Source organism: Musca autumnalis, unplaced genomic scaffold (genome assembly GCF_047663935.1).
Source record: "Musca autumnalis isolate F117 unplaced genomic scaffold, ASM4766393v1 scaffold_1, whole genome shotgun sequence".
NCBI classification, from domain to species: Eukaryota; Metazoa; Arthropoda; class Insecta; order Diptera; family Muscidae; genus Musca; species Musca autumnalis.
Window position 1 is genome coordinate 77522954 of NW_027411644.1, and position 26868 is coordinate 77549821.

The 26868-nt window shown below is 36.3% G+C and overlaps 1 protein-coding gene across 1 annotated transcript in view; it reads right to left on the reverse strand.

Annotated features, from left to right (window-relative positions):
* The window catches only part of LOC141401852 (IDLSRF-like peptide), a 362518-nt gene that overhangs the window by 46209 nt on the left and 289441 nt on the right, over nt 1-26868 (reverse strand). The window contains exon 3 of the mRNA XM_073982404.1: nt 9624-9752. Within this exon, the coding sequence (XP_073838505.1) occupies nt 9624-9752 (129 nt within the window). The remainder of the gene's footprint in view (nt 1-9623; nt 9753-26868) is intronic.

A 26868-nucleotide genomic window follows, 5' to 3' on the forward strand; every position in this document is an offset into this window, starting at 1 on the left:
AAGATAAGCCATATCGGTCCCCTCCTTCGGGAACATAACCCACAAAAGTTCAAAAATGTTCGCAAAAATTGTGCGCACGATAACTCTTGATGGGGGTGACTGATTTGATCCATTCTTAACACATCCTAATATATCTACCAGATATAGAGCAGGTTCGAATATGGACTATATTTGTCCACTCCTTCGGGTACCTCCCACACAAAATTTTGAATAAATTCACTTTAAAACCTGATCTCGAATCACTTTGATTTTTGTTGAAGCAACTTGCATTCGCTGCTTCAATTACGACAATAAAAGTTTTTTTCACGAGCAAGTCATAGACGTAGCAACCGATTTGGTCCAAACTTTGGATCTCTAAATATTGTCTCAATTTGGGCCCTATCTGTCCAATCCTTGTGGTACCACCCACACAAATTTTGAACATTTTTGTGTGGTTAAGGGTCTGTTCGAGGATCCTTTGGACATTTTCACCGAATGTTTTCCTAGCGGCCCTGTTTACAGCGATATTATGTTTTTCGTTGGCTAGTGCGATAAAAAGGCCAAATCTATCCATATCCCCGCAAATTTTTGAGCTTTAATCCTATCCATACTTTTGTCGGTTCATACCACAGTGGATCCACCCATTGGCCAAAAATAACAAAATGAATGTCAAAATTTTGGTACAACATCTGGCAAATCTGACAGCTATGACATGGACATTTTTAAATATATATTAGTTTTTGTTTCATTCGAACGCGAACTTCTTAAGAAAGGTTCAAAAGTCAGAACATTTGAGTAATATTTTTTGTTGTGAATACAACCTAAATTTTAAGTGCAAGTAAATATATTCAAAATATCGCGAAACTAATACGTATAGCAAAATATTATAGTGGATTTTGAAGGAGGAGGTAATACCTTAATTTTCATTAAAAAATTATGTTTTAGCGTGTTGTGGAATTCTAGTTAGCTGCATATTTTCTTAGTGTATTTTGTAATGCCAATTCGATCATATACTTAAATTTGACCTAAGGTTTTAGTCATGATGCCCACCAGTGCCCACCTCGGGAATAATTTTTCAAAGTAGCTCATGGGTTTAAGATTATTCAGTATTAAAATCAGCTGCCATCTAGTGCCAGACTATAAATGGTGGGTCGCTCACTAAAGCTGCCCTAGAATAGGGTTTCTATGGATATATTAGCGTATAACTCTGTTATATGACCACGTACATTAATATATTTGGCATCAGTGGCAAGATAAAGAAATCTTCTTCCAAATTTGTCTTACGTTGGCGGTACGTGCCTTCCAGGAAGAACGCTATAAGATCTATATTAAAATTTTTAATAATTTTCAGACAAAAATGTTGATTTTTTTAATCCGCCAAATTGGTTGGATTTTTTGTTGTTTTGGAGACTGTGTTGTTTCCCCAAGCCTATTTTTGCATCATAAGATAATCGGGATCTTTGTTCATGTCATTTTATATTAACAGCATAAAACAATTCTTACCGTATACACCCTCCAGAGGGGAAAGGGAAGAGAATGCTACGCTCGTGGTTTCTTAAAACACTCTTCACAGCAGCACAAAGCTGTAACTGGCGCATTGGCTTGATATTTACACTCTAAATATGTTTGACCACTTTCTCCATACAAGTGGATCCACTGTGCATACGCCCAAAATTTTGAAAACCCCCCTAAATACATAAGTTTTTTATACCCTCCACCATAGGATGGGGGTATATTAAGTTTGTCACTACGTTTGTAACTACTCGAAATAATAATTGTAGACCCCACAAACTATATATATTCTTGATCAGCGTGCAATTCTACATCGATATAGCCATGTCCGTCCGTCTGTCCGTCTGTCTGTCTGTCCGTCTGTGGAAATCACTCTAGCGTCCGAACGGATTGACGTAGGTGGATGAAATTTTGGGAAATTCTATTATTTGTACGTAGGACTTTTGGTATTGAAAGTGGGCTATGTAGGTCCACGCTTTCGTATAGCCCCCATACAAAATGACGCGTGACGCGTCGTCGTTTTAAAGAATTTTTAACATATTTGTCCCACCGAATTGGTTGTAATTTAGTATTTTGTGTCTCCAGAGGCCAAAAAACATTCCTACCAAAGTTGGTTTATATAGGTCCACGTTTTGGTATAGCCCCCATATAACGCCCCATATAAAGTACGCGTCATTTTAATATATTTTGAATGTATTAGTCCCATTTGGCAACAGAATCGCTTGCAACTTTGTATTTTGTGTTTCCAGAGGCTAAGAAACATTTCGACCATAAAACGTTTATATAGGTCCACGTTTTGATATAGCCCCCATAGGACGATATCTCCCGATTTTCGGTATTTTGAAGGTTTTGGCCTCATTATCACACAGAGATGGCTGAAATTTGGTATTTAGTCTTCGTTGGGGATATAAAACTTTCCCCCCCCCAGTAGGTATAGGTCCGCGCCATCATATAGCCCCCATAGAATGGTAACTTCCGATTTTCGGTATTTTGAAGGTTGTGGCCACATTAATCCACCGAAATGGCTGAAATTTGTGGTGGAGGGTATAAAAAGTTCAGCCCGACCGAACTTAACGCTTTTCCCACTTTTTTTTTTGGGAAAAAACGTATTTCAATCCACAAAGGCTGAGGGTATATCTCTGTCGGCAAAACCGACTGATACTTTTTTACTTGTTTAAAGTACAGACCCAGACGACAAAAACCCGACTTGGGTTTTGTTGTGTCAGATCCAGCTTGGATTTTATGGCCCCATCTAAACATGGTTAAATATTGAATTTTTAAAGCAATTCTGGCCTATCTCTGCAACCTATGCGAATCATCTCACCTCAGAAAAAAATTTGTAGATAAGGGCAAGAATAAAATACTTGTAGAAATAATGAACTCGAAAAAATACATTATTGCCTCAAATTTTATAAAATTTCGAAAATTTCCATAATTTGTATACATTTTGCACCATATCTCCAAAACCGTTAGTTTTTTCTTAATGTTTTCTTTTGGAAAAATATTCACTGCAATATAATACACAACTCTTCAGAACATGTCATTGTTGTAAAATGCCTGTATAACGTTGTTTTTAGTATAATTTTCAACAACGATTTAATAAATATGTCAATAATGAAATCCGAAATGCGAGAATAAACTGTTGGTGTGAACTGTGTTTGAAATACGTGTTATGAAAGATATGTTGCAAAATACAGCTGAAACAACATGAAGTAAGCATTTTTGAGTTTCAGAATGTTCTGAAGAATTGTTGAGAAATTTATTTGGAAGATTTTTGCAAAGGGTTACTTGTATCAATTCCCAATAGTTTAGCTGATCCTGACCAGAATTTCAGCAATTATGTACATTTATCTATATTTTATCGATTTTCATGCCCTAGATGCAGTTTTTCGTATGTGGTCTGTTTAAAGGATAAGTTCTACTAGTTTAGGTCTACAATATTGCCAAAGACAGCAATGTTAAATTCCTATTCGTTTTTGAGATAAAGGCCCGATAAATGCAAAAAACTATTGTTTTAGCCCAGTTTAGATGAGGCCATAAAATCCGAACTGGATCTGGCAGGACAAAATCCTACTAGGGTTTTTGCAGTCTCCATATGTACTTTCAAAAAATGCATACTAGAAGTCGTTTGCATTTTCAGTGTTGCATAGTGTATTTGAAGACAATCTTAGAATATTAATAGAACAAAATATTCTTACCATCTTTCACAAAAGTAAAGATACTTTTTCTTATTTCCTACACCATTTTCTTTGCACCAATTTTCCATTAGAATTTATTGCTAATAAATTTTTATATTCCCTTTAATTTAACAACATAATCAACCTCATCTGTTTCACACATCTTAAAATATTTGATGTTAAAAATTGATGACTCTCTCTCCCCTCCTCTCTTTATCACCCTGGGATTTTAATTGAAAATTGTCATTGAAAAATTATCTATGAATACAAAGGCCATGGCTCCGATGGCCCTCTGGAAGTGATACATTTGTGTTTCTGGCTACTTCATGGAAGACCCACAAAAACATCAACAACTACAAACATCCCACACATCGCTTCATCAATACATTGTTAAGTAATTGAATTTTTATACTCAAAGGATTTTGGTGTGTTATGCTGTCACCGACGTGAGTGTACGTTTGTTTATGTGTGTGTGTGTATTTGTGTGTTAGTAGCAGAGTTGAGTGAATATTTGAAAATTCACTCAACCATATGTGACCTCTAAACTTTGATTGCCAAAAACCCATAAGATGACACAAACAATGGAAAGGGGAGAAGTAGAAGAGAGAGAGGAGGATGGCAATGCATTGAACACCACTGAGGGGAAACATTAAATAAATGAATGAATGGAATGTTAGCTATACCATCAGTGGTCACAGACGACACACAAAAACACCAAGAGAACTTGAACGTCATGTGTTGCATTACACAGCTTTTTATGGCCATCCTACACAAGTTGGAGTGTTTATGTGAATGTGTCTATGCCATCGTGTATGTGTTTAGAATTTGATACCCAGAATGTACTTGTCGTGTTCCTCAGATGTTTGCTTTCGAAATTTTACAACGACATGGACGAACTTTTGCTACTCTTCGACCCCATTTGCCATTGGGAAGCCCCTTAGGCAAAAATTAAATTGAAGATTCAATCGTATTAGCAGCAGATGAAGCCGAACACTGGAGATGCCTCTGTTGTTTCAACAATGACAATGAATGCGTCTGTTTGAGGTTAGGCGGCTGTGTGTTGTGGGGAATGCCAAAGGGGTTATCGGTTTATTGATCTAAGAAGGATTTTGTTAGTCAATGCCAATAACTAAAAAATTGTTTTATTCGACATTAAATTAAAGTGTGCAATTTAAATTACCAATATTTAGCAATAATTTGAAAGTTATTCCCAAGAAGGAATAACAGACGAAAGCCAGGCTTTATTAAAGAAATTGAAAAGGTGTTATTTTTGAAGTGCAAAAATTTTCCCTGTAGAAGATAAGAAGGGGTTATTTTAAAAGACCAACATTATTTGCTCAGAAGATCAGAAAGTTTTCTTATAAAATTCCAGATTTTCTTCTTTTATTCCACGACAAAGCCAAGATGGATTCCAGGGGCTCTTTTTTTGAAGACAAGAAAACCTTATTACTGAATCTTTTTACTACAGTATGTTAGTAGTAGTCCAATAGAATGCCAAAAGATCTTCTGTAAAATTTCTAACATCAGACCAAAAGGACTTATAATACTTGTAGTAGATCTTCATATAAAAAACAGGCTTCCAGTAGATATTTTAGAAGACCGAAGTTCTTCCTACCGAGGAATAAGATTTTCCAGGAGGTTTTTAAGGTGCTATTTAGCAGATCAATTACCATCATGTAGATGTCAAGGAGGTCTTTATATGGAAGAACAAAACTTTCTGTAGAAGGTCTTCTTATAAAAGAGCAGAAGGTATAGACGACCAGCAGCTTTTCTATAGAAGACAAGAAGACCATCAATATTAAACCGGAAACGTTTCCTATAGAAGTTCTTAATATAAACAAGTGGGAAAAGCGTTAAGCCGAACTTTTTATACCCTCCACCACAAATTTCAGCCATTTCGGTGGATTAATGTGGCCACAACCTTCAAAATACCGAAAATCAGAAGTTACCGTTCTATGGGGGCTTTATGATGGCACGGACCTATACCTACACAATTCTGGGGGGGGGGGGGGAAGTTTTATACCCCCAACGAAGACTAAATACCAAATTTAGCCATCTCTGTGTGATAATGAGGCCAAAACCTTCAAAGTACCGAAAATCGGGAGATATCGTCCTATGGGGGCTACATCAAAACGTGGACCTATATAAACATTTTATGGTAGAAATGTTTCTTAGCCTCTGGAAACACAAAATACAAAGTTGCAACCGATTCTGTTGTCAAATGGCACTAATACATTCAAAATATATTAAAATGACGCGCACTTTATATGGGGGCTATACCAAAACGTGGACCTATATAAACATTTTATGGTAGAAATGTTTCTTAGCCTCTGGAAACACAAAATACCAAATTACAACCAATTCGGTGGTAAAATGGGACAAATATCTTAAAAATTCCTTGAAACGACGACTCGTCATTTTGTATGGGGGCTATACGAAAGCGTGGACCTACATAACCCGCTTTCAATACCAAAAGTCCTACGTACAAATAATAGATTTTCCCAAAATTTCATCCACCTACGTCAATCCGTTCGGACGCTAGAGTGATTTCCACAGACGGACAGATGGACGGACATGGCTATATCGATGTAGAATTGCACGCTGATCAAGAATATATATAGTTTGTGGGGTCTACAATAATTATTTCGAGTAGTTACAAACGTAGTGACAAACTTAATATACCCCCATCCTATGGTGGAGGGTATAAAAATCAGAAATTGTTCCTATTGGAAATCAAAAACTCTTTCTATACAAGACCATAAAGTCTTCCAATAGAAAACAAAAGGGACGTCCTATAGAATACCTTCTTAGGCAGAAAAATTTAAGGTCTTCCTATAGAAGCCCAAAAAAATATCAGATAGTCTTCTAATAGAAGGCCAGAACATGTTGCTGTAGAAGACCAAAAGGCCTTCTTATGAATAGACCGACTAAAGGTGTTCCAGGAGGAGTCCTATAGAAGATTCGGAGATCTTCATTTAGAAGGCCAGGTGGTCTTCCTATATAAACCAGAAGGTCTTCGAATAGAAGATCAGGAGGTCTTCTTATAAATCAGGTCCATTATATCTTCAAAGACCAGATAGTCTATATATAGAAGACCAGGAGATCTTTCTGTAGAAGACCAGGAGTTCCTCCTACAAACGACCAGGAAGTCTTCTTATGGGAGAACCGGAGATATCTCTTTAGAAGACCAGGTGGTCTTCCTATAGAGACAAGGAGATCTTCCCATAGAAGACTGGAAGCCTTTTTATAGAAGACCAGGAATTCTTCCTATAGCACACCTGGAGGCATTCCTATAGAAGTCGAGGAGATCACCATTATGTCTTCAAAGACCAGATAGTCTACATATAGAAGACCAGGAGTTCTATCTGTAGAAGAAGACCAGGAGTTCTTTCTATAGCAAACCTGGAGGCATTCCCATCTTCCCACAGAAAACCTGAAATACCGGTAGGTGTTTCTATAGAAGAACTATAAGTCCTTCTATAAAAACCCCTGTAGGTTATCCTATAGATCGGTGAGTGTTCCCATATAATAACTGTATGCCTTCCCAAAGAAGACCCGTGTGTCTTCCTACAGAAGACCTGCAGATTTCCCAATAGAATACCTGTAAATTTTTCAATAGAAGACCATTCTTTAGAATTGTAGGCCATTTGTTAGAAGACCCTAGATCATACTAGAGAAGACCCGTAGGTTATCCAAGACATCTAGGCCACACAAGACATGTAGGTCACCTTAAAGAAGACTTGTAGGCTACATCTTAGAAGACGTGTAGGTCATCCTACAGAGGACTTGTTGGTCATCCTTTAGAAGACCTGTAGTCATCATTCTACAGAAGACCTGTAGGGCATTCCCAAAAGAAGACCTGCAGGCCAATCTCTAGAAGAGCGGTAAGACATGTAGGTTATTTTTGTCTTTCATAGGAAGACTTGTAGGTCATTTTATAGAAGTTCTGTAGATAGTCTATAGGAGACATGTAGGTCATTCTATGAAAGACCTGTAGATCATCCTATGAACGACATGTAGGCCATCCTTCAGAAGATCTGTAGATCATTTTACAGAAGACCTGTAGGTCAATCTACAGGTGACCTGCACATCATTCTACAGATTACCTATAGTTAATTCTATAGAAGACTATAGAAGACCTGCAGGGCATTCTATAGAATGACCTGTAGGTCAACCTACAGAGAACCGGTAAGTCAATAGGAAGATCTTGTCTTGTCTTCTATAGGAAGACCTGTAGGTCATTCCCTAGAAGACCTGTATCTCATTATTTAGAAGAACTGTAGGTCATTGTGTAGAAGACCTGCATGTCATTCTTAAGAAGACCTGTAGGTCATTATCTAGAAAACCTACAGGTCATTCTCAAGAAGACCAGTAAACCATTCTCTGGAAGACATATAGGCCATTCTATAGAAGACCTGTAGGTCAATCTATAGAAGACCGGAATGTCAATTGGAAGATCTTCTTTATTTTATAGAAGTTCTGTAGGTCATTCAATAGGAAGACCTTCTTGTCTTATATAGAAAGACGTGTAGGTAATATTATAGAAGTTCTGTAGGTCATTTTACAGAAGACCTGTAGGTCACCCTATACAAAATCAGTAAGTCAAAAGGAAGATCTTGTCTTCTATAAGAATACCTGTAGATCATTCTATAGAAGTCCTGTAAGTCATCCTATAGACGATTTTTAGGTCATTTTTAGAATACTTGTAGGTCATTCCATATAAGACTTACAAGTCTTTCTATAGAAGACCTATATGTCTTTATATAAAAGATTTACAGGTTTTTCTAAAGCAAGACTTTTAGGTCAGCCTAAAGTAGACATGTAAGTCAACCTATAGCAGACATGTAGGACATTGTAAAATAGGCCTCTAGTTCATCATATGAAAGATATGTAGCCATATTTGAAAAGACCTCTAGGTCATCTTGTAGAAAAACTTTGTAGATGAACTGCAGGTCTAGATGAACTGCAGGTCTAAAGGTCATTCTTAAGAATACCTGTATGTCATTATATAGCAAGACCTGTAGGTCATTCTGTAGAATATATCTAGTTCATCCTATAGAGGACTTATAGGTCATTCTATAAAATACCTGTAGTTTATCCTATCAAAACCTGTAGGTCATCCTGTAAAAGTCCTCTGGGTCATTCTATAGAAGACCTACAGTTCAATCAAGACCTGTAGGTTTTGTAAAGATCGCCTAAAGGACTTTTGTAGGTGACTTGTATGTTTTCTTTTTGGCTAGCTGGAGCGCACGATAACTCTAAAATTGATCAGGCGATTCGGTCTAAAATTTGGCCTCCGTAATATATTGTCCAAACTTAGTCTAAGTTCGTTCTTTTTTACTCGTTTTTTCTTAAATCTTAATAAAAGAGTTGAGCTAAGGCATATTTATAGAAAGTAGTTGCAAGAATTACAACAACTAACAATTTTAAAATGTCAAAAAATATTCTATAATAGGGTATTTCTTAAAATGTTTTTACGAAAAAAATTTCTACCATGTTTTCAAAATCCTCCAAAATAGAACAGATTTTAATCAAAACGTAAAAAGAAAGCATTCCGAACTATCTTAGGTCATCTGAATTACACGTTTAGGAAGAAACGAAGTATTTCATTGTAGCACAATGAGTAAGTTGGCCTTATTAAATGTTAAAAACTTAATTTACAAACAGATTGTCGCTTCTACCTTCTTTAATATACCCTGAGTTGAACCAATATGTTTGATTTTGCTCTGTTCCAGAACCTGCAAGAATCTACTAATTTTTGCTACGATAACAATTCTCCCTTTATGTTATCGAAGAAAATAGTAAAAATTAGTGGATTCTTGCAGTTATGGAACAGACCATTTATTAGTGTTTTACAAAAAAAAAACATTTTTATTCCACAAATTTTAATTTTCTCGTAATATTTTACAACAAAAAAAAAAAAAAAAATTAATTGCATTTTCATTTTTCACTTACCTGCAGTACACAATCTAGCATCCTCATCGTAACCATCCGAACAATCGGGTGCACCATCGCATAGATATTGAATTGATATGCAATTACCATCACCAGGACATTTAAAGGGTTCATAAGGATGACAGGCATCTGCAATAGACAGAAGATAGAAAGAGAGAGATAACAATAATGAAATAAAACTCAATGACAATATCAAATAAAATAATATATTAAATTATAGTATTTACGTTGTTATGGATAGTGACACTAAAAAATTCCAATATGGGTGTTGGAAAATAAGAACAAAATGACAGATATTGATATAGGTAAATGAAATTAAAAAAAGTTTTATTGACATTATTTTACAAAAGAAATGAAAGGTAAGACAGAATAAGAGTTAATAATAAATTTAATAAATAAAACATCTTTTTAGTTATGGTGGCGTATGAGTGTTGTCAAAACGTATACGACAAGGTGATATTAGTAATATTTAAATGAAGATTTCAATAAAATTAAATACAGTAAACAAGGAACTAATATACAACTAATTTTCCATATAAAGCCGTTTCACATGAAAAAAAATTTGGTTTTTATTTAAAAATTTAAGAATGTATTATTGTTTTAATATTCGATTCCGATAGCCACATAGCCTGCATCCGTTGACTTAAATAGTCATAAAATTTTATATTCTCATATTTTTTATTAGTTTTGTTTTTTGTTTTTGTTTCCTTTATGACTTCTGTTAATGTATAAAACCTTTACGGAACAACTTTTTCCCTCCGCTTAAATGAAATCCCATCATTATTTTATAGTTATGTGTAAATGTCCGGCCATTGACAACAATTTAAACCATTTTATTATAGCTTTTCATATCATCAGATAGCGACACTGGGTCAAACAAAGTCTGATTGCCATAATGTGGCCCGTTTTACTGTTATGTCTCTGTTTCATTTCGTGTTCTTTTCCGTTTCCCCCTTTGTTTGTTTTTGGAAAACATTATTGTGGCATATGGTATGCACACATACACGTATAGTTTACCCGCTCAACAACTTAAAACCATCGACAATGTGTTCATACACACATTGATTAGTTTCATTTCCGTTAAAAATTGTTCTGTGTATGTGAGTGTGGTGTGTGTGTGATTGTTTGTATTCGGAATAATGAAATTAAAAGTGACCACCATGTGAATGTGACACCAGCAACAAGGCGAAACCGGAAAACATAATCAAATGTCTGTCGCTGTTTTTAGTGGAGCGGTGTGGAAATTACCACCAACATTGAAAGGATTATTACTATCATTATAAATGATTTTGGTTTTTGGTAGTTAAGCTCCTTTTGGTTTTTAAGTGAGCGACACTTATAGGACACGTGAATACGGTGATTTGTTCAATTGTGGACAAAGGTAATTATAGGATAAGTAAAAAGACATATTGTAGGTTTTTTGTGAGTTAATGGTTGAAAAATAGCAGCAATTTAGTCATGTGAATTAAAGAAATTTTTTTGACGTCGGGGATGGCAGATTCCGAGCAACGACCCTGCCTGGCTTTACCATGGCAAAGCTCAGGGCTTACCTTGGTCCCTCTCGTAAGCGTCTACGTAGGTTTAAATGCTGCTACAACAACAACAGAGATATACCCTCAGCCCATGTGAATTGAAACACTTTTTGAACATTTGACCTTGCCGACAAAAATGTGGATTAGGATTAAAGTTCAAAAGTGTTGCGGAGGAGGTACTTAAAGGAATGGACCGACCTAGTCCTATATCGATGTGGATCTTATTTTGGGAGTCATATCTTTTCGATAGATATCGCGGCCACTTGTCATTTCAGTGGGTCATCGTATAAATTTTGGACCAGAAAACTTAATATCGCTGTAAACAGGACCATATCGAACAGCATCGGTATGCATTTCCAAATGAAATGACCCTAAACTGCACATGGACACAAATGTTGAACTTTTGTAGGGGAGGTATCCTAAGGAGAAGACCGATAGAGGTTTAACTAAATTTGGACAATATGTTAGGAGTTCCAAAGTTTGGACCAAATTGGTTGACTCGTTCAAGAGGCATAGTGCATACCATTTCAGTGACATTTTTTTAAATATTGAGGGAAGTACCGGCGGAAGCTGTGGACCGGTCTTGCCCATCTTCGAACTGAAACTGAAGTTTGGACCAAGGCCAAATTTTGAACCAAATCGGTTGATCAGTTCGAGAGTTATCGTGCTCTGCAGCCACTACATATAATGCCATAGGCGGTTTTTACACCTTTCGGGCTGTTTTCTCAAGAAGTATGGACTTGCCCTTAAAAAAATTTTAACCGTCGTAATTGAGGCGGCGAATGCAAGTTGCTTCAACAAAAATCAAAGCGATTCAGAAGCAGGTCTTAAAGTGAACTGATCCGAAATTTTGTGTGATAGGTACCCGAAGGAGTGGACAAATAAAGTCCATATTCGAACCAGATCTATATCTGGTAGATATATTTGGATGTGTAAAGTATGGACTAAATCGGCCACTCCCTTCAACAGTTATATTGCGCACAATTTTTCCGAACATCTTTGAACATTTGTGGGGGAGGTACCTGAAGGTACCAAAAGGGATAAGGGAGATGAACAGACCAAGTATATATTATACGAGCGCCTTGAAAGAGCATGTGACAGGAGACTTTAATGCTAAACGCTTTGGTCCCGCGGTTAGAAAGTTTAGCCTTCATGAGGTAACATACGACAACGTAATGAGACTGATCAATTTTGCAGCTGAAACTGAGCAGCGCCAGGTTCCAAAACCTTGATATACACAAGTGGACATCCATGACCATGATCGACCATGTTATGATAGACGGAAGACACTCTTGTCCTATCGATTCGAGGAGCGTACTTCTATCTATTCCCACATTTTCCTTGAAGCAGCCAAGGTACGCACTCGCTTAAATGTTGCGGCAAAAGTGCGATGTCGAAAAGCTGCAAACACAACAATAGCACAAGCCCACTCCGCTCAACTGGCCCACATGCTGGAAGACGGCACTCTTTGTCCCGTCACCTAAAATTACTACCAATCAGGAGTGTCATAAGGCTATTGAAGAGAAGAAGGCGACTTAGAGGTAGGGCAACACTGTTGTCATTAGTACCACGAAGCCCGAAGGAACAAGTAAAAACGTATCAGTCCGCTTGACCGACAGAGATATATCCTCAGCCTCGGACCTAAAGAAAATAAGTAACACACAATACTTCTGACGTCTATATAATACGATGTACAATGTTCCGACCAAATCGGTTCCTCCCTTCGAGGGTTATTTTACGTACTACCCAGTTAAGTTGGTGCCGGCAGGTTTTTTTTTAGCTCTGAAATAACATGTATTATGGTAATGGGGAAAGCGAATACAAATTATCATAACAAAAATCAAAGGGATTCAAAGCAAAAAGTTGGACCGATTCGGGTTATCCGTGCGATAGTTGTCGTGTGCTCCAGCCACTACACATGGTGCCATAGAGATTTTTTTCTCAGGAAGTATGGACTTGCCTCTAAAAAAAGTGTACTGTCGTAATGGAGGCAGCGAGAACTATCTTGCAGATTTCCCATTTTGGTTGGTGCCGTCAGGGTTTCTTGGAGCTTTTAGGTCAATATCTCAAGAAGTATGGGAGCAGCAAGGACAACATACTGAAGAAAATTTCAGAACGATCCCAGAGGAGCTCTTGAACTTCACTCTATCCGAATTTTGTGTGGGAGGTACCCGAAGGAGTGGACATATTCGAACCCGATATATATCTGAAAGGAATAATACGATGTGCGAAGTTTAGACCAAATCAATTGCTCCCTTCGAGAGTTATTTTGAACTTTTGTGGGGGAGGTCCCGGAAGGAGGATTTGGCCCATCTTCGAACTTAAACTAAGTTTGGACAAAATATTACCATACCTAAAATGTGGTTTGGAAAAAATATTATGAACGCCAAATGTTAGACTGAATCGGCTGATCCGTTCGAGAGTTATCGTGCGCTCCAACCACTACATATGATACCATATGGGTTTGCTCCTGATAAAACTTTTACCGTTGTAATGAGGGCAGCAAATACAAGTTGCTGCAACATAAATCAAAGCGATTTAAGAGCAGATCTTAAACTGGACTTTTCCGAAATTTTATGTAGGAGTTACCCGAAGAAGTGGACGGATAGAGTTCTTATCGGGACCTCATCTATGTCTGGTAGAAATTTCACTGTGTGCAAAATGTGGACAAAATCGGTTACAATTTTTCCGAGCATTTTCAAACTTTTGTGGGGGGAGGTATCTGAAGGAGTAGACCGATTTGGGTCATCTTCGAACTTAAACTAAGTTTAGATAAAATATTACTAACGTCAAATTTTGGACCAAATCGTGCGCACAAGCCAGCAAGGCAGACAGACGTTGGACGTGACAAAATCAACTCCAAATTGGCTGAAACGGATTTCGTCCAAACATACTTGGGGTCTAAAACCATTATTTTAATGAGACACATTTTGCCCATATGAAAGTATATGGTAACATGGGGCGGCTTCGCCACTGGGGCACCTTCGCCAGTACCGATTTTCTTGATAATTATAACTGCTACAGAAATGCCGTTAAAGGGAAAATTGTGAGTTTAACGAAGATTTTTCATTTCCCAAAAATTGGCATTTCTATCAAATATATGATTGCTGATGCACGCGGTTTCATGTTTTTGGGGTATTGCGAAAAATATTTATGGTAGGTATATTTTGTGATATCTTGTATAACTTTTGTGATATCAAAATTATATTTTATACCGTTAATAGACAACTACTGAAGAATATAAATCCAAATAATTTGCATGATAAAAGTAATTATAAATGTCAATATATTCATATTATGAACTATGTAGGGGGTGGGGCGGCTACGCCATGATAGGGGTGTTGTGGGTTAATGTGAGAAATATGTCAGGTTTAACTTAAATTGTTTATGCTATTGATATACCACGCTATAATGTGAAGTTGAAATCAAATATTGTGGTAAACCTATCTAATTTGGCAAAAATTTCATTTTTATGCCTAAATTCAAGGTACCTACTTCAATTAACGGCTAGAATATATTTCTTTTTGTAAATTTTAGAATCATTTTTGATTATTAAATAGAAAGCATGTTCCTTTTATGCATAATGTTGATATTTGGGGAGGAAGTATGGTAAATGCAATATTTAGAGTCCGTTGATATATGTCCTATGCCGATGGCGAAGCTACCCCATGGGTGGGGAGGCTTCGCCACTTTTTAGACATTTTGTAAATGCTCAAAAATAATATTTTAAAAACAAAATTATAATCATTTATATATCAAAACTTATAGTCAAGACATGCTCATATTCTTACCAAAAATAATATTTGGAAAAACTTTAATGGTGTCGATATGAGAACATTTTGTAAAAAACGTGGCGAAGGCGCCCCATGTTACCATATATGAGGAAAGACAAAATTTTTTATTTTTCCATCGAATAAAAATTTAAATTTTTTAAGCTACACGAAAGATTTTTGGTACATGGATTGAGAAAAAATTCCCATTTTCAAATCCGTTCGAGATACTAATTTCGGTTATTGTGCGTAAAAGTTATAGCGGTTTCAATTCTGATAATAAGAAAAAATCTTAAAAAAAGCGCTGCTCATTATATTGAGAAACAATGTAAATTAATGGATTCCTACATACTATATAATTAATTACTGAGGTCCCATAACTTTAGTGAAAAAGTTATAAATTGAACATTGGTGGCGTTTTTTATTGGGATAGCTTTTACAATTTTGATTTATCAAAATAGTGTGGCTTAATCCATTGTTGTTGTTTTAATATTTAAAACAACTTATTTATTTGTGGAGAAGTTTTGGCATTGTTCGCGAAGGGGTAAGGCAGGCAAGACTAGTTTCGATCCTCGCCACAGAATCTCACCAGTTCCCTTGCTTCTTGTTTGTTATTTTTCAATAACTTCTTCAACAAAAAACTTTTTATACCCAAACATCAATCATCAGATCGAAGTATAAAGGTGAACAAAAAAAAAAAAGACTTTCGTAGTGTTGTGTGAGGTTGCCAAAGAAAAACTTCTCATTTAAGTTTTTTCTTGGTTCACCTTTATACTTCGAGAATATTTTTCAAAAATATTTCTAAAGAATATTTTTTCAAATTTATTTTGTAAGTTAGTTGAAGAAAATATAGCAAAACTAGGTGGGAGTTATTCATCCATTTTAGGTAAAATTCACGCGAAATCGCACATTTATCATTGTAATCACTTCCCGAATGCACGCTAACATTTTGAGGAAGATAGGGAAGATGTTCATATAAATTTTGAGTACCTTTCAATGGGAAATGATTTTGAAGGAAAACTGTATCGGGTTATATAAATTTTAAAATGCGTGTAAATCGCGAAATTCTCAAAATCACTTCATGCGCATGCGGTTTCCCGATACAACGAATTGTTTTCATTTCATTTGTAAACATTTACCAAGATTTACTTTGTCGGCGGCGATGTAGCATCGTCTGCAGTTTAGTGTTCAAACAATTGTATAACACTAATAATTTGCACAAAGTGCACACACTTATTATGCGCATCCGATTTTACTATCAACCGTGAAAGAATACATGGATCTAAACCTATTTTAATAAAATCCATCAAGAACCGTGGATGTAGCATTACACAGTTCACTTTTTAAACCTCTGTTTCCGCAATAACGTGATTGATGTGTCGGTTTCTTAACTGAGAAGGAAACGCTCCACAGAAAACACGAATTAATCCGCGATATTTTCAGAAACATTTTTCGCAAATTTTTCAATTTTTGTAGTAGCCGTTTTCGCCGATCTAGTGGATGGATTTTCACGATCTATGATTTATAGTATCCGGACCACCGAAAAACTAAAATATCGCACACTCAAAAGGATATTGTAAATGCTGTAACCAAAAAAATATTTTTTTAGAAAAAATATCGCACTAAATTTTGGCCTTTCCAGTAGATTACTGTGATGCTGTGTAGGCTAAAATACAAAAACACCTAAAATCCGGCTTCAAAATATCAGCATCCATAAAAGGTGGATGCAGTGGAAACTTTGAAAAGTGGTACATAAGAAGTGTAATCTTCGTTTTGTATTCTTCTACTTTTACTTTGGACATATGTCCGTCATTTGAATTGTTTAACCAGCAATCGAATAGCAATGTAAAAAACCTCAATAGCTTCAACGAGTTTTTGCCTATGTTTATTCATAACTTCCACGCAAATTAAATTTGTTTGCGAAATTTTTGAGCTTTGTTCAAAAACACTTAATTTGATCTAGTAATAGTCATAGTTATGGGTAAACTACAATAGTTCGCGTATTTTAATAGTACAAACCTTGGCTTCATGGAAACTAAATTTTGTTGTCCTTTACTCATATACCCTCGTTAGCATAAATGCTAAGGATATAAAAAGTACCATCGATTACGCGGTTTTAGCACACCAAATAGTCAACTACGACTACTAGTCGACTACTATTAATAGTCGACTCCGAATAATAAATGATTACGGCTAATGGTCGACTACGACTAATAGTTGACTCCGTCTTTCGAAAATCGATTAGATTGATCGATTATACGGTTTTCGCACAATCAATAGTCGACTACGACTTTTATAATTGGTATGGCTAATAATCGATTAAACGAAATCGATTTTACGTATCCCTAGTATCTAAGGGGGTTTGTGGCTTTTTGGTGTTATGAACTTGCCTATAAAAATATCGATTTAAATTAAAGGTGCGGAGGAGGTACCTGAAGGAATGAACCGGACTACTAAGTGGATTTTATTTCGGGGGTCATAGCTTTCGATAGATATGCCTTTCAGTAGTTTGGACCAATTCGGTTGCTCCGTTTGCGATATATCACACGTACCATTTTAGCAAACAAAGTGGACCAATAATCACCATCTTCAAAATGTTTCTATGATACGCAGATTTATTTTGATATGCAATGTTTGGGCTAACGAACGATTTGAAAGGAGGTCTTGAACTATGTGGGATGTACTCAAACGAGTAGACCGATATAATGAGGTACCCTAAGGATGAGGAGGTACCCTAAGGAGTTTCTCGATATGGTCCATTTTCGAACATTAACTAAGTTTAGACAAAGTATTAAGTGATGATAATTGATCCGGGGTTGCATAAGGTAAAGTGGTTAAAGCAACCCTTTTTAAGACTTACATTCCAAATAACCAGAAGTTAAAGTGTTCCCACAATCCTTAATAAGGCAAGCCAAGTCGACTCGTAGATCAATAATTTGGTCACATGGCAGCAGCAATGGCCTCCGCGTGGTATTCCCTGGGAACCACTTAATAATTATGTAGTGGAAGCTAATACGAGCGACGTTCTCCAGACTGGTGGCATAGCTGGCAGCCCCAGCCCCAGTCTAGGATGCATTTGACCAATCATCTACCCATACGAATTCAAATTGATTACTGAAACCGTTACATATGAATATCAAAATCGATGACGACCATTGGAATAAAGCAAAAGATACGAATAGGCTCATGGAGTGTACGCACAATGTTGGAACCATCGAAACTGGCGGAGATTGAAAAAGAGTTCAGTGAGATGGCCGAAGAGTGGGGAAATTAACACTATCGGTGGATCAAAATTTGTGTGATCGGGAAAACCTACCGACCATCCCCGAGCGTTGGAGTCCTCCTTTCCAAAAGAGCTCTAATTGAGTGGAAACAATACACAGATAGAATAATTGTCGTCAGACTTAAGACAAAGGCAAGGCCCATATCATGGATTCAATGATATGCAAGCACCGAATTCGACGACATGGAATGCAAATCACGTCTTTATATCGAACTCTCGAATGTTGTTAACGACATCAAAATTCTAATGGGTGATTTCAATGCACAGGTTGTGGCGATAACTGCAACCGGGAAAATGTTATGGGCAAACATGGACTTGGTCATCTGTCCGAAAATGGAGAGCTGCTACTGGAAGTATGTGACAACTTCAACCTTGTATTAGGCGGAACGCTTTTCCCGCACAAACAAATTCACAAAGTATCATGGGTTTCTCCCGATCGGGTAACTGAGAATCTGATAGATCATATTGCCATCAGCAGGATTTGGAGAGGATCCCTGCTCGATGTGAGAAACAAGAGAGGAGCAGACGTTGCGAGCGATCATCACCTGATTGTAGCTGATATACGATTAAAACATTGATCTGTTATTCGTACCAGCAAAAGTTTGAGAAGATCATTAGACAAAACAAAACTCAAAACCCACGATACCTGCAACAACTTCACGGACAGACTGAAGGAAAAAGTCAACAACCTATCAGAGTATGAAGAAATTGAAGAATATATCAAAAAGATAGCATCTGCGTTCACTGAGGCATCAATAAATAAAATTGTCTATACCAAAAAAGACAATAAACCATGGATTTGAGACACAACATGGGAACACATTGAACGGAAAAAAGAGTTGAAAGCCGAAATCAACAAGGCCAATTTCCCGTTCGGAAAGAAATTTGCGTTGCATTTGTTATTTCCTGCAATTTGTTTTGTTATTCTGTATAAGACTTTCAGTCTCCCTGTCGTACTTCTACTTACTTTCTTATCTTCAGAGCTGTATTGCCTTAATTTGTCAAAATTATCATTGAACAGCATAAACGAATATTTTGATTTTTTTTTTTTTTTTTTGAAAAAAGCCTACGGGTTGTTTCTTGCAGACCTTCTTCTTCCAGACTTTCTGCCAAACTTGATACTAAATTCGCGAATTTTGGTGTACGTACGCCAGGGTGAAAAATTCGCCGGTGCTATTCAGCATGTTCATATTTGTACTGTAGATATATGTTATATTTTAATCCACAACCATAGATGTCACATCACCTTATTGCTTTCACATCAGATGAAACCAACCATGATAAATCCAACACTTTTTCCTGTATATTCTATCTTATTTCTCATATATTTAACCAATTTTTATTCAAATTTTTTACTATGACTATTACTCCAAACCCAAATATCCTTTTTTTCACGTCCCTTATGCTATTTTTCACTGTCATGTCTTTTATTTATCCCAATGCCGGCGATATAATTGATGTATACGAAAATGAACTTTACATTTTGATTGACGTTCATTGACATTTATATGGATACGAAGAATCTCTGTGGGAAAATATAATGAAGTTGTCAATGGACGAATGATAGCTAACGATTGACGTGCATTTAAATGAACGAAAATGAAAAATGTGATTTTTATGATGGAGATAAGGGCAGTTAAATGTAAAATAAAATAAAATAATTCAAAAAATGGTATGCGTATTAGGACAAGGTGATTTGAATGGCACTTTGCATTTCAGATTCCAGGGGTTGTATTGAAGCTAGAATCTTGAAATTTTGGGTGAGGGTCACTCTTGGCTTGCTTTTTGGATATTCGAACTAGAAGGGTACGAAAAGTCCTAAAAGGTACAAAATATGGTATAATTGTATTTGGCAAACCGGTAGAGTTAGAATTCTGAAATTTGGAATGAGGGTTACTGATAGAATAAATATGTACATTCGAACTATAAGCGTATGAAAAAGTACAAAAATTTAATAAACTTGGCACCATCTAGAAGCTTGAAATTTGGAATGAGAATCAAGGTTGAGAAGTTGGGTTTATACAAGGAGATGGTTTTGGAAATGTGTACTCATTTGTATGAAAACTACTGAATGGTACTAAATATGGTACAATTTGGATTTGGGTGAATGGATAGAGTTGGAATCCTGAAATGTGGATCACTGTAGGAACTTAGGATTGAGATATGGAGGTAGTTTTGGTAGAGTGTAGGATTGAGGTAGTTTTGGAAATTCGTACTTATGGGTACGAAAAGTACTACATTTGGTACAATGGGGATTTTTGCGAAATTATAGAGATGGAATCCTGAAATTCGTAATTGAGATTACGAAAAGTACTAAATTTAGTACAATTTGGATTTGGGTGAACGGATAGAGCTGGATTCTTCAAATTTGGACTGAGGGTCACTGATGAAGAGTAACGAAGATGTACTAAAGGGGTTTTGGAAATGAGTGTACAAATAGTACAAAATTTAGTACACTTTGGATTTGGGTGAACGGATAGAGCTGGAATCCTGAAATTTGCAATTGAGATTACTGTCAGAGTGTAGGAATAGGGTAGTTCTGGAAATTCGTACATAGAGTCCGAAAAGTACTTTGGTACAATAGGGATTTGGGTGAACGGATAGAGCTGGAATCCTGAAATTTTGAATTGAGATTTCTGTTGGAGTGTAGGATTGTGGTAATTGTTCCACAAACATCCCAAACGGGACAAGGGAGACTTCTCTCATATTAATGGAAGCACTCCGACTCATATTAGCTCAATGATATGGGACCTGCTGTTTATCGCCGAGTCGGAACGGCGTGTCTTAAGACACCACTTGTAGAGAAGTTTTACATGACTGAAATACTCAGGAAATGTCGCCAACATTACTGAGGGGTATTTTGCCATCGTTGAAAATTTTATGTTGCCTGGCTGGGAATCGAACCACCGACCTTCAGCGTGCAAGGCTGGTGTGCATACCATTGCACCGCGGTGGTACCTAGAGTAGGATTGAGGTAGTTTCGGAAATTCGTACTTATGGGAACGAAAAGTTCTAAATGGTACTAAATTTGGAACGATGGGGATTTGGGTGAACGGATAGAGCTGGAATCTCGAAATTTCGAATTAAGATTACAGTTGGAGTGTAGGACTAAAGTAGTTTTGGAAACTAAATTAAATGGTACTAAATTTTTTAAAATGGGGATTTTGGTGAACGTATAGAGCTGGAATCCTGATATGTGGAATTCAGATTTCTGTTGGAGTGTAAGATTGAGGTAGTTTTGGTAATTCGTACTTATGGGTACGAAAAGTACTAAATAGTACTAAATGTGCTACAATGGGGATTTATAATCTGGAATCCTGAAATTTGGAATTGAGATTATTGTTGAAGTGTAGGATTGATGTAGTTTTTAAAATTCGTACTTATGGGTACAAACAGTACTAAATTTGGTACAATTTGGATTTGGGTGTACGAATAGAGCTGTCCCTCTATTCAGTAATTTTTTAACAACTTTTTAACAACGATTTCATTTCTTTGTTTTGTAGTTGTTACAAAAACAAAAGAAATTTAAACAATATCGATAGTTGTTAAAAGTTACAGAATAGGCCTACAGAAATTTGGAATTAAGATTACTGTCAAAGTATATGATTCAGATATGTTTGGAAAATGGGTACGAAAAGTACTAAATTTGGTACAAATTTGGATTTGGTTGAACGGATAGCGCTGGAATCCGGGAATTTGAAATTAAGATTACTGTTATTATTTTATATATTATATTTTATACGATAATTACTAAATGGTATTCGATTTGTTGTTGGGTGTAGGGACAAAGCTGGAATCTGTTTCTTTTTTTGGAGTTAGGGTGAGTATTGGGGTGTAACGTTCTATATGTTGTATCGGGTGTAGGAACAGAGCTGGAATTCTAAAATGTGTTCTTAGAGTCACTGTTGGTATGTTGTTTTAAGATATGGATATGTTGTTTGAAAATGAATACTATAAAAACACTAAATTGTATAGAATTTTGAATAATTTGTTGTTGTGTAAAGCGGTTAGCAGCAATTTTTGAAATTTTAGGAGGAGATTTCGGAAATTCTTACTGATGTATTTATATGTAAAGTACTATAATTGGGTACATCAGTAATAGACCGATATAGGTCATCTTCACTTACAAATGTCAAATTTTGGACCGAATCTGTTGCTATATATGAGAGTTATGGTGCCCTCCAATCAGACAGACGTGGCCATTGCAGTCACATTTTACCGAACTTGACGTGCTTCTTTTGGGTCTTGGCTTTTCTGCACGTTTCCATTAGGATGATTGGGCTTTGGTTTCAATGTCATTGTCATACATCCTTGATTCGTCTGGATCGCCGTTGACGATGTTTAACAGCTTCGGGCGATGTTCATGCGAGTTTGTTTTTGCTCAAAAATTGAGCATGTTTAATGCTTAAAATATCTGTAAAAATTGTTTGGCATGAGCCGAACGATATGCCAATTTCAAGCAGGTTCAATATCATTTAGCGAGTACGAGGTGTACTCATTGATAAAAGAGAAGTCTTTTTATGGAATTAAGGTTTAATTTAACTCCGTATAGGCGTTATTTTGCATGATACGATTTGTACCAAATAAAACGGGGGCTCGTTTTAGATTACGATCCAACAATGCTTTATTGACTTCACTTCAGTTATCCACACAAGATTTTAGTTCACTTACAGCGTGTTTTTGTAAGAATGCTTGTCTGTCACACGAACCGCTCGCACTAAAACGAAAACGTTCAAAATTTGGTTCTTGTAAAATTTTACGAACCATTCGTTTTTATCTAAAAGCTTTCGTCTATTTCATAAAAGCTTTTATATTTCAGGGTTTTCATGATACTTATTTTGTGAATTTTGCATAGGCATCTGCACGTAAAATGTGTTACTTAATGGCAACCCCGATAAACAGATGACAAACAATAAATAAGAACAAAATGTAATCAAATTTGTCCAAAAATAATTGCGATAATATGAAGAAACGGATGTACATACATATACGCGTGTGCTTCTATGGAAATAAATAAAATTGCATTCCCTTTCAGTTTTCGAGTGTTTCGTACCATTTATTACTCAAATTATTTAATTTTCATTCAAAACGATGGGTATTTTCCATTCGTTTATTTTTGACGTATTCGTTCGTCTGATTTTGTTACGAAAACCAAAAAAATTACGAAAATAAAAAGCTTTCATTTGTTTGTCACACGAATACAAACGACAACCGCTATGAAAACCAAATTGTGTCTTCGTTCATGAAATCGACGAACGAATGGGCAAAAACTCTTTACAAAAACAGGCTGTGAGTTTACACTTTACTTCTTTACTGCTGACAATTTTAATTCGCGGTATAATTTGCAACAGATTCGCCCACCTGCTACTCTCCCCTATTTAGAATCACTCGCTTATGCATAGAATGCTCTAGCATCCTTCGTCTAAGATGTTCTCCAATGTTCAGACGAGATCCAGATGCACATATATACATACTCGTATACAAAGAGGCGAATGAATGTTGTCAATGTGCAAAACACTAACCATCTACGGCACACTAATATCCCAACCAAAGCGCCTGGTCCTGCTGTTATGGCGGCCACTCAATTCTATCAAACTCCACTGGCTAAATCTTTCACTGCCTCACTCGGGTAATTGCTACTCCCAACAGGAACAAAAACAACACGCTCTATGCGGCTCCCAACAGGAACAACAAACACTGCTCTATTTCAAGTTATGCACAATTTATTTCCCAGCTGGGGTAGGAAAAAACACTTTTGATTTTAAGTTGGAGTTTATGTTTATTTTAGTTTTATTTCAATTCTCCACAATTTGTTTTAATTATTTCAATAACAATTATCGGTTCACAAAGGTTTTATTTCTATTTCTTTTCGTTTTAACTGGCCCTTTGCCTATGACTTCACTTTAACAATTTTAATTTTACAATAATAGACTTTATGTTTCTAATACTGGCCCTTTGCCTTTGCTTATTGTTTCACTTCACTTGTTACTTCTACTTTTACTTTGTCTCTGAATAATTAGAATACAAAAGGTAAACAAACAAGTAAGAAAGTATCAGTCAGCTGAGCCGACAGAGATATACCCTCAGCCTGTGCAAATTGAAACACTTTTTTCACAAAAAACTTATGTATTTAGGGGGTTTCAAAATTTTGGTCGTATGAACCCACAAAAATGTTGATTAGGATTAAAGTTCAAAAATTTTGAGGAAAAGGTACTTAAAGGAATGGAGCGACATAGACCATGGGGGTGCCATAGGGTGTTTTAACACCCTACGGGCTGTTTTCTCAAGAAGTATGGACTTGACCCTGAAACAACTTTTACCATCGTGATTGAGGCAGCGAATGTAAGTTGCTTCAACAAAAATCAAAGTGATTCAATAGCAGGACTTAAAGTGAACTTATCAAAAATCTTGTGTGGGAGGTACGGGATGGAATGGTCAATATAGTCCATATTCGAACCTGATCTAATCTGGTAGACATTATGAGAATGTGTAAAGTATGGACCAAATCGGTCACTCCCATCAAGAGTTATCGTACGCACAATTTTTCCGAATATTTTTGAACTTTTGTGGGGTAGGTACCTGAAGGAGTGGACCGATATGGCTTATCTACGAACTTAAACTAAGTTTGGAAACAATATTTTTTCAGGAAGTATGGACTTGCCCCTGAGGAAGCTTGTACCTTCGTATAGGGGAGAGTGAATACAAGATGTTACAACAAAAACCATGGCGATTCGAGAGCAGGTCCTAAACTGAACCTTTCCGAAATTTTGTGTGGGAGGTACCCGAAGGAGTGGACCGATTGAGTCCATATTGGAACCTCATCTAAGTCTGGTAGAAATTCCATAATGTGCAAAGTATGGACCAAATCGGTTACTCCCTTCAAGAGATATCGTACGCACAAATTTTCCGAACATTTTCGAACTTTTGTGGGGGAGGTACCGGAAGGAGTGGACCGATATAATCCATCTTTGAACTTGAACTAAGTTTGGACAAAATATTACGAAAGCCAATTTTTGGACCGAATCGGCAGATCCGTTCGAAAGTTATCTTGCGCTCCAACCACTACACACGGTGTCATAGGGTTTTTTGTAACTTTCAGGCTATTTTCTCAGGAAGTATGGACTTGCCCTTAATGAAACTTACAGCGTCGTATAGTTGACAGCGAATACAACTTGCGTAAACAAAAATCAAAGAGATTCGAGACCAGGTCCTAAACCGAACTTTTCCGAAATTTTGTGTGGGAAGTACCCGAAGGAGTGGACCGATTGAGTCCATATTGGAACCTCATCTAAGTTTGGTAGAAATTACACGATGTGCAGAGTATGGACCAAATCGGTTATTCCCTACAAGAGTTATCGTGCGCACAAGTTTTGCGACAATTTTTGAACATTTGGGGGGAGGTACCTGAAGGAGTGGAACTATACGGCCCATCTTCGAACTTAAATCGAATCTGGACAAAATATTTCGATACCCAAAATTTGAACCGAATCGATTGATCCGTTCGAGAGTTATCGTGCGCACCAGCCAGCCAGACAGACAGACAGACAGACGGACGGACATTGCTAGATCTACTCAAAATTGTCTGAAACAAATATCGTACAAACATACTTGGGGTCTAAAACCATTATTTCGATGAGGCACATTTTTGGTCGTATCAAAGTGTAAATACCCTCTTTAGCCTAAAGGCTGAGGGTATAAAAACCTCTGTTCCTTTGGACGATCAAAAGTCTGCACTAGTGGAGAGTTTGTTTTGATTTGAGAGCGAAAGAAAGATAATTACAATTTGTGCTAGTGATGGCACAACTAAACGTTCACATACGCAGTGATGACGGTGATGGGTAATTGGGCAATTAGTGCAGGTTTACACTATCAACTATTTAATATGATAACATAAATACTGTTTAGATTAATGTGTTAATAATTTATGTTAAATTGTATTTTACCAAAACTGCGTACGTGAACAAATGTAAACAACTAATGGGGCAGGGAAATAAATAGGCAAGAGTAGAAGGGGTAATAATGAATGACGTCACAATGCAAGCTACAACTGAATGCTTAAAACAAATAAAGAGAGTGAGATATTATAACAATAATAAAATAAACAAAATAAACACAAATTGAGACTAAGTGATATTTTCAAAATTGAAGTAAATCCTATACAGTAGTTGTTGTTGCAATACTAACTGAAATAAATTTTTGAAATTAACGAAACTTCTTCTAAATTCAATCAAATTGTTATATTCGTAACGATAGGAAAGATTAAGGATTTTATTCGATTATACAAAAATTAGGGATACATTAGGAAACTTAGGTTACTTAGCTGTCTGCCAAGCCCACTTTTAATTTTCTATTCTTTGGTTGCCTTACTTATACTGTTTTCTCATCCGCTGCATACATTTTTGAATAACCTCCATTGCTTAAGAAATAAGACCTTTTTTCGATATGCCCAATAAAATCAGTTATCCGTAACATTTAGGTTTCACATGTATATATAGTTGTGAATGTGTGTGTGTAGCTTTGTTTGTAAATGAAGTGCAAAATGTTCACCAAAGAATCTAAAAAAAGACTTTTTATTTAATTGAGCATAGAAGGGTCCTGTTTAAGTTCTTAAGTTGTTTACACTTAATAAACAAATATTCAAACATGTTAAGAGAGAAAAA